Source organism: Phoca vitulina, unplaced genomic scaffold (genome assembly GCF_004348235.1).
Source record: "Phoca vitulina isolate PV1807 unplaced genomic scaffold, GSC_HSeal_1.0 scaffold5, whole genome shotgun sequence".
Classification (NCBI taxonomy): domain Eukaryota; kingdom Metazoa; phylum Chordata; class Mammalia; order Carnivora; family Phocidae; genus Phoca; species Phoca vitulina.
The window spans coordinates 75,258,769-75,271,866 of NW_022589708.1; the positions used below are offsets into that span (position 1 = coordinate 75,258,769).

Below are 13,098 nucleotides of genomic sequence, written 5' to 3' on the forward strand. Positions count from 1 at the left end.
GCTCGTTATGGGTTGAACTGTGGCCCCCAAAGCTACGTTGACATCCTAACCCCTGGATACCTGAGAATGTGACCTTATTTGGAAATAGGATCTTTGCCATTGTGACAAAGATACAAAATTAAGATGAAGTGATGCTGGAGTGGGGTGGGCCCATGGTGCCGTGTGACTGGTGCTCTCATAAAAGGAGGGGAGACACAGACAGACACCGGAGGGAGAACATCATGTGAAGATGGAGGCAGCTGACCTCATTCTGCCTGGTTTTGCCTTCCTTGCACCCACCTTGGCACTGACAGCTGGAAGGGGCCCCAAGGGATGCCAGTGATGGCCAGAAAGAACCAGAAGCTAAGAGAGAGGCACGGGAGCTACCCCAATACCAGCATTGGCAGCTTCCGCATGGCTTGTGCCCCCCGAGAACCCCCAACATTAGAGACAAGTGCTCATTTTGCTTTTGTTTGGTCTTTTCTTCACACCCTCTTGCTCTACAATCCAGGTACAAACCGGCGGGGGCTGGGCCAGGGTGACACCTTATGAGTGGTGACCTGCGGAACCCAGAACACCTCCGCCCCTGAGCTTCCTGGCCATTCCAGAGCCCAGGTGGGCTTCTGTCTCCTCTTGAGAGGAGCTCTTTCCCCTCAGCCGCCTCAGCTGTGCTCAAGGGTTGATGTGGAAAATGACGAATTGGGGGTGCTTTTGACATTGCATGTTACTAATTAGAAAAGAATATCTCCTCTGTGTAAGCATATACCCAGAACAGTTATTATCCCACACTGAAAGACATGTTCAGGACAGATCAGGAATCAAAATATGCAAATAAGAACATAAGACTTCAGTCTAGCCTCAGCAGGTGCTCAGACCTCTCTAGTCCTCTTCTGTCAAGTGCTCGCCTAGAGCTCTCTTCACAGAAAGGAGGGTACAGCAAAATGCCAGTAGCATGGACCCCTGGGTCGGGCTCCCTGGCAAGGGGCATTCACACATCTCTCCCCTGGCAACTGTGCACTTCACCTTGTTGTCTCAGTTTGTGTGAGGCCCTTGGAGGGCAAGGATAGACCTTGGCCACATGGACAGAATCAACTGCAGGATGAGGGTCAAGGTTGGCAAAGCTGGAGCGCCTCCTGATGGTCCTCATAACAAAGACATTTGAGGGTCTTCACTCAGCTCGCCCTAGAGGCTAATCATGGTGGGGTGGGGTGGGGGTGGAGATGGACAAGAGTGGGAAGGCAACATGGCCAATTGGGCTGGGGTCCAGAACAGGCTAAGTGGTCTGGAGACAGAAGGTGTTGGTCCCAGTTCAAGTATCATTTCCAAATGTCACTGGCTAAGCATTATCCCTTTAAAGACCGTAGGCAAATGTAAGGTAAAGCCAGCAGCCTTCTTAATGGGAATGCTGTGACAAGGGGAGGTCCAGAGTAGCAGCTGCTCCCTGGCTTGAAGGGTAGCTCCTCCCCCAGCTTTTTCTGTAGAATGTTCTGGGTGGTTCCCCTCAGATAGAAAATTCCACCCAATAAGCTTAGGACACAGACTGGAGCTAGGCTGGTCAGAAGACACCCTGAAAAGGGAATTGATGATGATGATGATAATGACGATGAAGATGATGGTAAGCTCTCAAATGATTCCTCCTGTGTTTCTCTTATCTTTTCTTCTTGTTTTGATTATCCTCCTCCAAAGATGCTCGCTGCCCGGAGAGAAAAGCCCTGACTGAATAATAAACACTCCCTTGTGCCAAAAAAGAAAAGCATGCACATGTCTCCAGCAAAACCCGCTTGCTGTTCACATTTGCAAACCATCCTATCATTCTGAAACAGCGTTTTTCTGAAACATTTATCCTCAGCTCCTTTCTACTCTAATTTTCTGTTTGCTCTCTCAAATGGTAGATTTGGGAAGTGGTTGGGGGCCATGGTGGGGTAGGGGAGAAAGAATGAAAGAGGAAACTATAACCCCAAACAGGGATAAAATTATCCTCACTGGTAAAATTATCTTCACTGTCATGATCTATCTTTCAGGGACAAAAGTCACCATTTTGTGCAAATACAGATTTTGCTTCCCTGACTCTTGACTGTGAAGAGAGATTTAAGGTGTGAGTAAACCCTTGAGATGGTTCATAACATGGCCTTTGGCTTCAATCTGCCACCCAGCAGTTGGGCTAGAACTAACCATCCACCTCCCTCGCTGGCTCCTGGGCCCTGGGAAAGAGGTGCTCTCCCACCATGTGTCTGATTTTTCTGGTAAGATCCCTGTAGGCTGGCTGCACTCTCCTTTTTCTGATAGTCCCCAAAACAAGGATCTTGGGTCTGAGAATATTTGAAGGTCCCCATTCACACCATGGCTTCTAAAGCTCCCCTTGCCCAGGGCCCTCGGATGAGGATGATTTGGATTGTCCTTGTTTTCTTCTGCCTCAGGGCCAGGGACTCGCCATCACAGCATCTTCCCCAGACTGAAGACTGCTTTGTCCCTTTCTCTTTGTTTGAGGTCTGTATCTCAAAGGAATGATACCCATCCCAAAGTCCTGGCCACAGGTTTCCACGAGTGGGGTGGGGGTGGGGGGCAAGGACTGTCATGTAAATGGGACTCACACTGGCCTGTCCTGATAGGCCAGCGCTCTGCCGAATAAGCGGTCCAGGGGCGCCTGGGTGGCTCAGTCGTTGCGCGTCTGCCTTCGGCTCAGGTCATGATCCCAGGGTCCTGGGATCGAGCCCCGCATCGGGCTTCCTGCTCGGCGGGGAGTCTGCTTCTCCCTCTCCCACCCCCCCTGCTTGTGTTCCCTCTCTTGCTGTGTCTCTGTCAAATAAATAAATAAAAATCTTAAAAAAAAAAAAAAAAAGAATAAGCAGTCCACCTTCTCCCAACGTCAGGCTCAGGTATGAAGAAGGGGAGACTTTTCACAGGCTACTTCATTTTTTCCTGATTCCCGTCATAAACTCTTTCAGACTGACACAGTTAGGTAGTAACCCACCAATCAGAGCAATTGTATGTGTGTGTAAAAGAACTAAAAAAGATTTTCGACTGCCTTCAAAAGCTTGTGAAGAAATAACAAATGCATTTCTCTTTATAGTTCTTCATAACCTCTTCCCTCCCCACGGCAATGAGGACCCTGATTCATCATCGCAAGTGGTCAGTTAGACCTGGCAAAAGCCTCTCTGGTCTCAGTTTTACACCCTGTCCTGGGGACATGTGTGCCGATAGTGGGAAAGACCTGGTCAGATTCAAATGCTGAGAATGGGGGTGCCTGGGTGGCTCAGTTGGTTGTGTCCAACTCTTGGTTTCGGCTCAGGTCATGGTCTCTGGGTCATGGTCTCAGGTCGTGGGATCAAGCCCCGAGTTGGACTGCAAGCTCAGCAGGGAGTCTGCTCAAGATTCTGTTCCTTTTCCCTTCTGCCCCTCTTCCCACTCATATGCTGTCTGTCTCTCTCTCTCTAAAATAAATAAATAAATAAATCTTAAAAAAAAAAAAAAATGCTGAGAATGAAAACCTCTCCTGAATCCAAACTCCTTATTTTTTAAATTTTATAAAACAATGTTCTTGATAAAAATCAACAGAGAGCGGCAAGTATACAGGTAACAACCCCCAGGCCTAAATTCAAACCAACTGTGTTCCATGCTATAGGACCTGCCTTGGCCAACATGTTATTAGTAAAACTCCGACTTCAACCCAGAGAGAATGGAGTTTCTGGGTATAATGCAAGTAGCTCATAAAAAATGAAGCTGGAGATGATTAGGGAAAAGATGGATATTCACATATATGTAAATATCACATATTGCTAAATAATATTTATGAATAAAATAAATGATATGTTAATATTACATCTTTATCACATATTATTAAGTATTAAACATATATAAATTATATATATACATATGTACGTGCTTCTCCAAATTTCTTCTTTTATTGTTAATAAGCCTTCAGTTAGGATCAGGAAATTAGGTGTCAAGGTTACAATATTAGCAGTCACCTTCGAAGTCAGATTACAGAAAAGATCCCCAGATTGGGCTGTTCCCTGGGACAAGGTTTCCATTTTCCCCAGATTATGTGGGTCAGAGCAGCTGCAGAGACTCCTGGGCACTCAGCATCCTGCCAGGCTTTTCCATGTCCCATAGGTGAAAGGGGCTGCAGGAAGCCCTGGGGGGATAGTGAAGGGGGTAGGGGGTGGCAGCAGTGGGGGGCAGGAGTAAAGCCCATGTCCTGCATAATGGAAAAGAAGAAGGCAGACCCTGGACTCCAAGGACCACCTGTGGAGATTCTCAAACTGTGTCCTCCATCCTCCACTCATCCATTGTGACAAAATGCAGGCTAGGCAGTGGCTTCTGTGACCTGAGCCCCGGGAGCTGGGGCCTGGGATAAAAGCCAGGGTTGTCCCTAAGGACCAGTCAACTTCCACCTTACAGAACTGTTGCACTTTCCTTGCAGAGAGTTGCTAATTGGTATTCGACTGATGGCTGGTGTTTTTGCAGCAAGAATCAGAACTGCATTAGTAAGGATTCAACATCCACCCGGAGACTGTGCTCAGCGGTGGACAAGACACAGATGTAAACAGGCACAGTCCATGCCTGCTGGGCTTGGTGCCCAAATGATAAGGACAGACATGAAAGGCTCGGGAAAGACATAAAGACTCATGAAGTCCAGATAGGCGCTCAGAGGAATAACCATCGTGTACTGGGTTGAATTTCTTTGTCCATTTTAGGGGTATCTTGTGATCCACGATTGGGCTTCTGGAAAGAGCCTATCTAGAGGAGGAATCCGAAGGTGGGTAAGATTGGATGGAGTCTGAATTCCATAAAGACGACTCTAATTTCTGCAATCGACTCGAGGCTCTGTTGCCTGCTCTTGCCACACACACACACACACACACACACACACACACACACACACAAACTATGCAGCACAAAGCCAAGTCGGATCCGAAGTGGGTTAGGGTATTATATAAGCCCTTGGCGGGAGGGGAGATGGTCTTTCCTGTGTGTTTCTTTGGCTGCAGCGGCGGCGGTGGCCGCGGCAGCAGCGAGAGTGGCTCAGGTTGATTTAGAATACGGATGACAGTGGCCTGGCGCGAGCCCACGGCTGACGAAAGCTGCTTAGCCCGCTCGGTTTCCATGGAGACAAGCAGGAGCAGCCGCGGCGGCGGCGGCGGCGAGGCTGTCAGCGAGCGCGGCGGCGGCGGCGGCGGCGGCGGCGATCGCGCGTCCGCGGGGGTCTGCAGGAGGAAGGAGGAGGCCGGGGCCCGGACCCTCGCGGCAGACATGGACTTGCATTGTGATTGTGCTGCCGAAACGCCGGCCGCCGAGCAGCCGTCGGGGAAGATTAATAAAGCTGCTTTCAAATTATTCAAGAAGAGGAAATCGGGTGGCACCATGCCCAGCATTTTTGGGGTCAAAAACAAAGGGGATGGGAAAGGCTCGGGTCCGACGGGCATGGTGAGGAGCCGGACCCACGACGGCTTAGCGGAGGTGGTGGTGCTGGAGAGCAGCAAGAAGGAGGAGCCGCGCGGCGGGGGCGACAGCGGGGGCGGCGGCGGCGGGGGTGGCCGCAGCGGGGGGCGGCCGAACCCGGGTCCCCCCAGGGCGGCCGGGACCGGCGTGGGCTCCCTGGCCAACAGCTCGGTGGCGAAGTCGCACAGCTTCTTCTCCCTGTTGAAGAAGAACGGGCGATCGGAGAACGGCAAGGGCGAGCCGGCGGACGCGAGCAAGGCTGGCGGCAAACAAAAGAGAGGGCTGAAGGGGCTCTTCAGCAGCATGCGCTGGCACAAGAAGGACAAGCGGGCCAAGGCGGAGGCGAAGGGCGAGCGCGCGGGGGCCCCGGGCGGCCTCATCCTGCCGGGCTCGCTCACCGCCAGCCTGGAGTGCGTCAAGGAGGAAACGCCCGGACCCGCCGGCGAACCGGAGAAGCCCTGCAGGGACGCGCCGCGAGACCCAGCAGGTGAGCTCGGAGGGGGAGAGCCGGGGCCGGCCTCCGCCGATAGCGCCCACGTGCCGGACCGCCGAGAGGCCCACAGCCCCGGGGTCCCTAAGGCCGAAAGCGCCCGGGGAGAGGACGCCGCGGGGCATCGGCGCGCCGAGAAGCCCCGGGCACCCCCCGAGCTGGGCGCTGGGGAGGTCCAGACGGCCGAGGATGCCTCCAGGACAGGTGACGTTCCGGTAAAGACCATCCCCCTTGTCGACTCGGAATGCGGCAGCGGCCGAGCGGCGGCCGTCCCTGACCCTTCCTCTGTTGATCCACCCTCAGACCCATCGGCCGATCGTATTTGTTTGATGTTTTCTGACGTGACTTCACTGAAAAGCTTTGACTCTCTTACAGGCTGTGGAGATATTATTGCAGACCAAGAGGACGAGGCAGGTCCCAGCTGTGACAAGCATGCCCCCGGGCCAGGCAAACCAGTTCTCTCTAAAAAGAACCCCGGCGTGGTGGCCTACCAAGGAGGAGGGGAGGAGATGGCGAGCCCGGAGGAGCTGGACGACACCTATCTCCAGGAATTCTGGGACATGCTCTCCCAGACTGAGGACCAAGGACCAGGGCCCCAAGAGGGAGCGGCCAAGGCGGCGGCAGCCCTGGAAACCAAGGTGGTGGCCGAGACGTCCAAAGACGCCAGGTGTGCGGAAGGGGCCAAGGACGTGTCCTTGGGCAAGCACAAGAGGCTCAACCGGATTCCCATCGAGCTCCATCCCAAGGAGGAGCCTAAACAGCCCGAGAAGGAGCAGCAGGAAGGCATCCCCAATAGTGACGAGGGCTACTGGGATTCCACCACTCCGGGCCCGGAGGAAGACAGCGCGGGCAGCGGCAAAAAGGCGGGCATCCCCCGGGATAGCTACAGCGGAGACGCGCTCTACGATCTCTACGCAGATCCGGACGGAAGCCCGGCCGTCGTTGCCGCCAACGAGGAGACGTCCTGCTTGTCCCGGTTAAAGCCTGTGTCTCCAGTCACCATCACCTGTCCACTGCGAACACCAGGCAGTTTGCTGAAGGACTCTAAAATCCCTATCAGCATCAAGCACCTCGCGAACCTTCCATCCAGCCATCCGGTAGTGCACCAGCAACCAGTCAGGAGTGAGATGCCCAGAACAAAAATCCCAGTTTCCAAAGTGCTGGTCCGCAGGGTCAGCAACCGGGGTTTGGCTGGGACCACCCTCCGGGCAGCGGCGTGCCATGACAGTGCCAAAAAGTTGTGAGGTCTCCGAAGCCAAGGTGGACGCACCCCATGTCAAGGAATACAACTTTCCCTGGAAACCACTCAAAAAGTTTTGCTTCTCCTAAAGAAAGGCTTTTAGGACCATCCCAGCTCCAGAGCCTAGACCGAGGAGGTCTCTGTGCCGCCAGCAGGGGCAGGATACACCAGAGAGGGGGTGCTACACATGGGATTCTCCTCTCCAGATAAGTTCCCTGAGAATTATTTTCAAGCACTTTTAGTTTTTTACCTTTAAAAAAAAATCACTTTTTTCTTTTTTCCTTTGATGCACTGAACACTTGGAAGTCACCTTTACTTGCCTTTGCAGAAAACAGGACTTAACCAAACCTATGTAAGCATCATGCCATGATATTTGGCGGGGCCAGGGCCCAGAGAGGGCCTGGAGGAACGACTGCCAACACCAGAGGAGCCCCTTCTCTTCCATGACACTTTCCTTCCTTCCTTCCTTCCTTCCTTCTTTTCCTTTTTCTTTCCAGGAAAAAAAGAGAGCGAGACAGAAAGAAAAGAAAAAAGACCTTTTGCTGTATCACTGTGTGGGAAACACCTGCAAAGCTGAAAGAGCCAGGTATTTACCTGATGAGCAGAGGGGATCACTGATTGGCCAAAAACTTGCCTACTTTCAGTTGCTGGGTATGCAAATAGGTCAATATCTACCACTAGGACAATAAAGGAGCATTTTGGTTTGGTTGGTTTAGATCCTCTGTTTGGGGAGAAATAAGAAGCTCAGCAGAGCAGGTTTTTTTCTTTTTTTCTTTTTCTTTTTCTTTCCCACCCAGTGAAGAAATGAGGATCAGGGAAAGATTTCACTAAAATGCCAATAGACACAGTATTTTAGCATTTATAAACTGTAACATTTTCATGTGTAGATAATGCATATTTTACAGTTTATCCAGCTGTTAACATTTTATAATCTGTCAGTAACCTCGAATTTAAAATCTGGTTTTATAACTAGTTATGATAACTGTCCCGGACCACTGATGTTCTTTTATGTACTGTTAACCGAAAGCAATTCTGTTTTTGTTTTATATGGGATCTCTGGCTCTCAATGCAGGAAAAAAAAAAAGTCTATTGTGTTGATGTCCCAGAGGAATGATTCTGTCTTGTCTTGGGTAAAAGACTATTTGCTTCTCACTCTCAATCCTGGTTTTCAGAGATTTTTACCTTGGTTATAAAAATTTTGGATTCAACCATTCTACAATATGGGGAGTCCCAAATGAGGAACATATTTAAAAAAAAAACCCAATAGAAAAATACAGTTTTTCATGTTATTTGATTTTGCTTTATAGATTCATGATTGAGACAGGTATGTTCAGAATATGACACTGGCAAGTGTATATCATAAACACTCTATGTCAAGATTTTTTTTTGAAAAGTGGTTTCCTTATATGTATATTTTCTATTATTTTAGATGAGACATTTATTTCAGGACGGGTTACCATATGCCTGGATAGTTTGAGTGATTAACTGAAGCAGTTCCTAGAATGTTATTAGCATCTAATGATTATATAATATCCTCTTTGAAATGCACTTCAGTGTGTTTAATCAAAAGACCGGAGCTTCTACTAGGAATGGATTCATGGTATCAGGAAGATTAGACATTTTCAAGCAAAACTGCATGTATACGAATGGCACAAACACTTCTATATAGCTCCCATTTTCCAGAGAGATTGCCTAAGTAATGAACTGATATTATATGCTTTCTACGCTTGTTTTCTATTTTATAAAGGAAGGAAAGAGGCAAGTTAAGTATATGGAAACCTATTTTAATAGTATGAAAGGAACAAAATAAATGGACATCAAAGGCAAACAAATTTGAGCCAGTAGCATAAAGTAAATCGTTCCCCATTTTAAATTTGCAAGGATTCAATTAGAAGAGGTGGTAGAGATTTGTTGAATTTCTTTAGTAGTCAGATTACTGGCTTTTATTGCATTGTGTCAGATCCTTAATGTTATTTCAAAGTACTGTTTTAATATTTAATTTCCTTATACAGATGAGGTCCTATAATCAGACATAGCCTTAAGCACTCTGAACCCACCAACAGGAATTCATAAAGCCACTCACACTCACACGTGCTTATGCACTCAACTGTGCACAAACTAACAGACAAAGGCATGTACTGTACACTCGGAAATATTTTACAAATTATTTCTGTCTTGAGAAAGGGATTTAAATTTGATTTAGACTCCAAATACATTCATCTTCCCCCAGTGAATGTAAAGAACATAAATTTTATTCCTAGCCGTAAAACAAAGGATGTTTATTTTCTTCTTGTGCATCTTCTTGTGAGGGTTATCTTCTCCTCTGTGTGAATCCATGACAGAGTTATATTTGTTCATTCGTTCAATTGTACAGGAAAGTTAGGAGTACCTGAAGTACGGATGAGAATATTCTAACAGTAAAGGCAATCTATTGATAAATCTATTTTGTTAGCACTGGGACAAACTAGTTTTGCTTTCATAATTTTGGGGGCTTATTTCTGCCATTATACCACTATGCTGTGTCTTCTTGTTATAAGTAAAGGAAAATGTCAGCAAAGCTTACCTTCATTTCCCCCTGCCTATTAACCAGTTATACAAGATGTAAAATATTTTCTCTTTTCCATATGTTTTCCACTTTTAAAAAAACTCTCATCTTTAAGAATTCCACCCACACCAGTCAAATGAAGGATGCAGGCAATTAATTAAATGGCATCGGTAGCTAGATGGGAAATCAGGACCAATGCAGGAAGCCTGCATCTTAACCTTTTCCACCCACAGTTGCTTGCTTTTGTGTGTGTGTGTGTGTGTGTGTGTGTGTGTGTGTGTGTGTGCGTGCGCGCGCGCGCGCGCGCGCCAAGGGCTACTTTCTCTTATTCATGTTCCTGGAGATTGCTTTTTTTTCCCTCCAGCATTTTAATAGATTTATATTCCAATTATTATTAATACATTTCCTAATTTGGCCATATTTGCTGATTTTTTTTAATGGAAGATTAAATATGGGCTGATGACACCTTTGCTGTGTGTGTATGATTCTGAGATGCTTAGTTGATTAGGTCTCTTTAGTCAGAGAGCTGGACAAATTAGAGAGGAAAAAGTCAAATCAATTGTTGGCCCTGAATTTATCAGTGAGTTTAATAGCTCTGCACAAAGACAGCCTGACTTTAATAACTACATTACACAGACAATGTTACTTGAACTACTCTAGCATCAGTACTAATGGCAGTTGGATGCTTTTATTCTTCCATTAGCACCGACTGGGAGAAATTTTACTACAGCGTTTTCAACAATTGCTAGAGGAAAAAGATTTTTATTATTTCACCTAATGACAACAATGACAGATAGGACATTAAGAACTTCCTTTAGATACGTTTTCCACAAATTATCTGCCTATTTAAATACAAAGTGTTTAACATCTATGAGAGTCATGACTTACTGGGTCTAAAGCCTTTCTTCCTTAATCTCAGAAGTAGTTTTGAAGTATTTGCACTTAAATGAATATTCAAATAACCCTTTGCACAGTTACCAAGGTAAAAAAAACTATATTAGGTATCAAGATTTCTTCGACTGATCTGAGTTTTTGTTATTTATGTCTTTGGCAGATTAGTTCTCAGAGCCTTTTGACTGTTAACTTTGTATGAAAAGATTGATTAAAGTAGCTTTCTGTCCTCTCCCTTTGTACCCACCATGTTTGATGTTTGCTTGGTGCCCTCAGATAGCCATAAGGGGACACTTGTCATGATGGTGGTGTCTTTGACTCTTGCATAGTGGAACACATTTCCTGATTGTAGTCATTCCAGATTTCTCTCCTGAATGATGACAATCTGGCCTTGGTCACCTGTGCTGGGTTTCTATGAAGGCATGTTCCAATACCTTCACAGATACTTTGCTCCCCTTATCATTCTTAAGAAATTAATTCAAGAATTTTATACTCTTAAACAAAAGGAGAACACATCACAATTGTCTCTTATCACCACTGGGAATGACCAATTCAAAGTACCTACATGAAATAAGAGGAGAAACCCTAATACCTTGGCCTACCCATTTCCCCTCCTTCTTTGTCAGACAGACCAAGGGATGAACAACACCGTTCTTATTTGTGGAAACTCGGCCTTAGGAATTTTTGATTGCTTACGCACAAATATTCATGACAGTTTGGGATCCAAAGCTAGCATGGCAGACCGGTGGCTTATATATCTGTGTGGGAAAGCAAGAGGCCAGCATTTACTTTATAAAAGGACGTGTCTGTAACGTTGTCAGGTGGGAAGTGCGGTTCCCCCTCAAGGTCAGTCGCCCGTCTGCCTCTGAGGATTTTGCAAAGGCCGTCATAAATTGCTTCTCAAAGCCTTTGCACTGTGCTAATGCTTTAAAGGAGATGCTTTGTTGCAACTATAGCCACTTATAAAGAATGTTATTATCTCACTCCAGATAGTGCTTTTAAGGAGTGATTCAGAGTGATAGTTTTCATGATTATGGAAAAGTGTTCTTTCCCCAACTGAAAAAGGAAAGATTAAAATAGTCACAAAGCCTCCAGAACAGAAACTGGGCATATTTTATGACCGATGTTTAATTCAATGCAACCTGTGTTCTTGGGGCATATACTGTGTCTAATACTTCATAAAAACCCCTTCAGTCTAGGCTCTCACATAGCTGTACTGTGATTGGATTTTCTTAACAGTCATGAAAAACATCTTTATTTTATTTTACCTATTTTTTTTTTTCCATTTGTTGCTTATGGTTTGTGGGGTGGAGCAGAATGGGGCGAACTTGAACAGGAGTGGTATGGATTAAGCCACACAAATTCCTCTCAAAATAATAATAGCAATTATAACAATAATGAACATTTGTTGAGTCCTTGCTAAGTGCCAGTGACCACTAAGAGCTTTACAAATATTGACATGGTCCTCCTAGCAGCCACGTGGGTTAGGCAATATTACTTCCCTAATGTGCCATCTTTAATTCATTCTTTTTGTTTGTTTCCATCCCATCTCATCTCCCCCCCACCTCCCCTCTTTCTCTTTCTCTCTCTTTTCCCCTAGCCTCTGGGATGGGAACATAAACTCTTCTGTAACTTAGAGTAACACAAGAGCTAAGAACTACTTAATGTCGTGACAGTTCACTTCCAATAGAAACAAAGCTAACCCATGCCATGAAGCTGAAAATTGGTTTTTTTGTCCGAGACGATGGTGCTCATATCACTGACAGAGAAGCCAGGCACAGTTAATAGGCAAACACTCTGCTTTCTTTTGGCAGTATCCTCTCCTTCTTGAGATTAACACCAAAAATATAGGCAGAAATCTCTCCTGTTGTCATGGTAACACTTCTTCCCTGTAGGATGTCGGTCATTCCAAGCACGTTGCCCTTGTTTTTCCACCATGAGCCCACTCTAGGCTTGCTCTGACTGTTCCATGTGGTTTGTTTAAATAGCGACTAGCTGAATGATCCCTTGCCTGGATACAATTCTGAACTTCAGAGATAAGCTCCTGGCTCTTTCCAAAGTAGTGCATCTTACATTCTGTCAACGGCCATTGAATCCTGGCTCATATTTTCCAATTCATTAATTCATTCAACTAATATTATTGAAGACCTAGAAGTCAGTCATCGTGAATTTGAGTATTTTATATTGAAGGAGAAAAACTAACATATACTGTGTGTTTGCTCTGTGCCAGGATGCTGCTCGGTGCTTTCTTTCACGTTCTTATCACGACTGTTCACAAGGACCATGCAGGGTGGTATTGGCTCCATCCCGCAGAGGAAAAAAATGATGCTCGCAAAGGTGAAATACCTTGTCCCAAGTCACCCATTTCCTAAGTAATGGACAGAATTTGAATCAGAAACCTAACTCTATAGCTTCTGCTTTAATTATACATTTTTTAAGCCATATGATTCAATTTCTATAAAACTTGTTTTAAGTAAGAAACTGACCAAAGTTCTGAACTGCAAGAGCCAA

At 46.3% G+C, this 13,098-nt stretch overlaps 1 protein-coding gene across 2 annotated transcripts; it reads left to right on the forward strand.

The window, feature by feature from the left end:
* The first annotated feature begins 5,070 nt into the window (after positions 1-5,070).
* Positions 5,071-12,426, forward strand: AMER2 (APC membrane recruitment protein 2). Of its 2 annotated transcripts, XM_032403327.1 has the most exons (2): positions 5,071-5,908; positions 6,287-12,426. In XM_032403327.1, the coding sequence occupies exons 1-2, from the start codon at positions 5,086-5,088 to the stop codon at positions 7,153-7,155; spliced, it is 1,692 nt and encodes a 563-aa protein (XP_032259218.1). In that variant the 5' UTR covers positions 5,071-5,085; the 3' UTR covers positions 7,156-12,426. The 2 variants fall into 2 exon arrangements, with proteins under 2 accessions (XP_032259218.1, XP_032259217.1); XM_032403326.1 differs by having other exon boundaries at positions 5,071-12,426.
* The last annotated feature ends 672 nt before the right edge of the window (positions 12,427-13,098 follow it).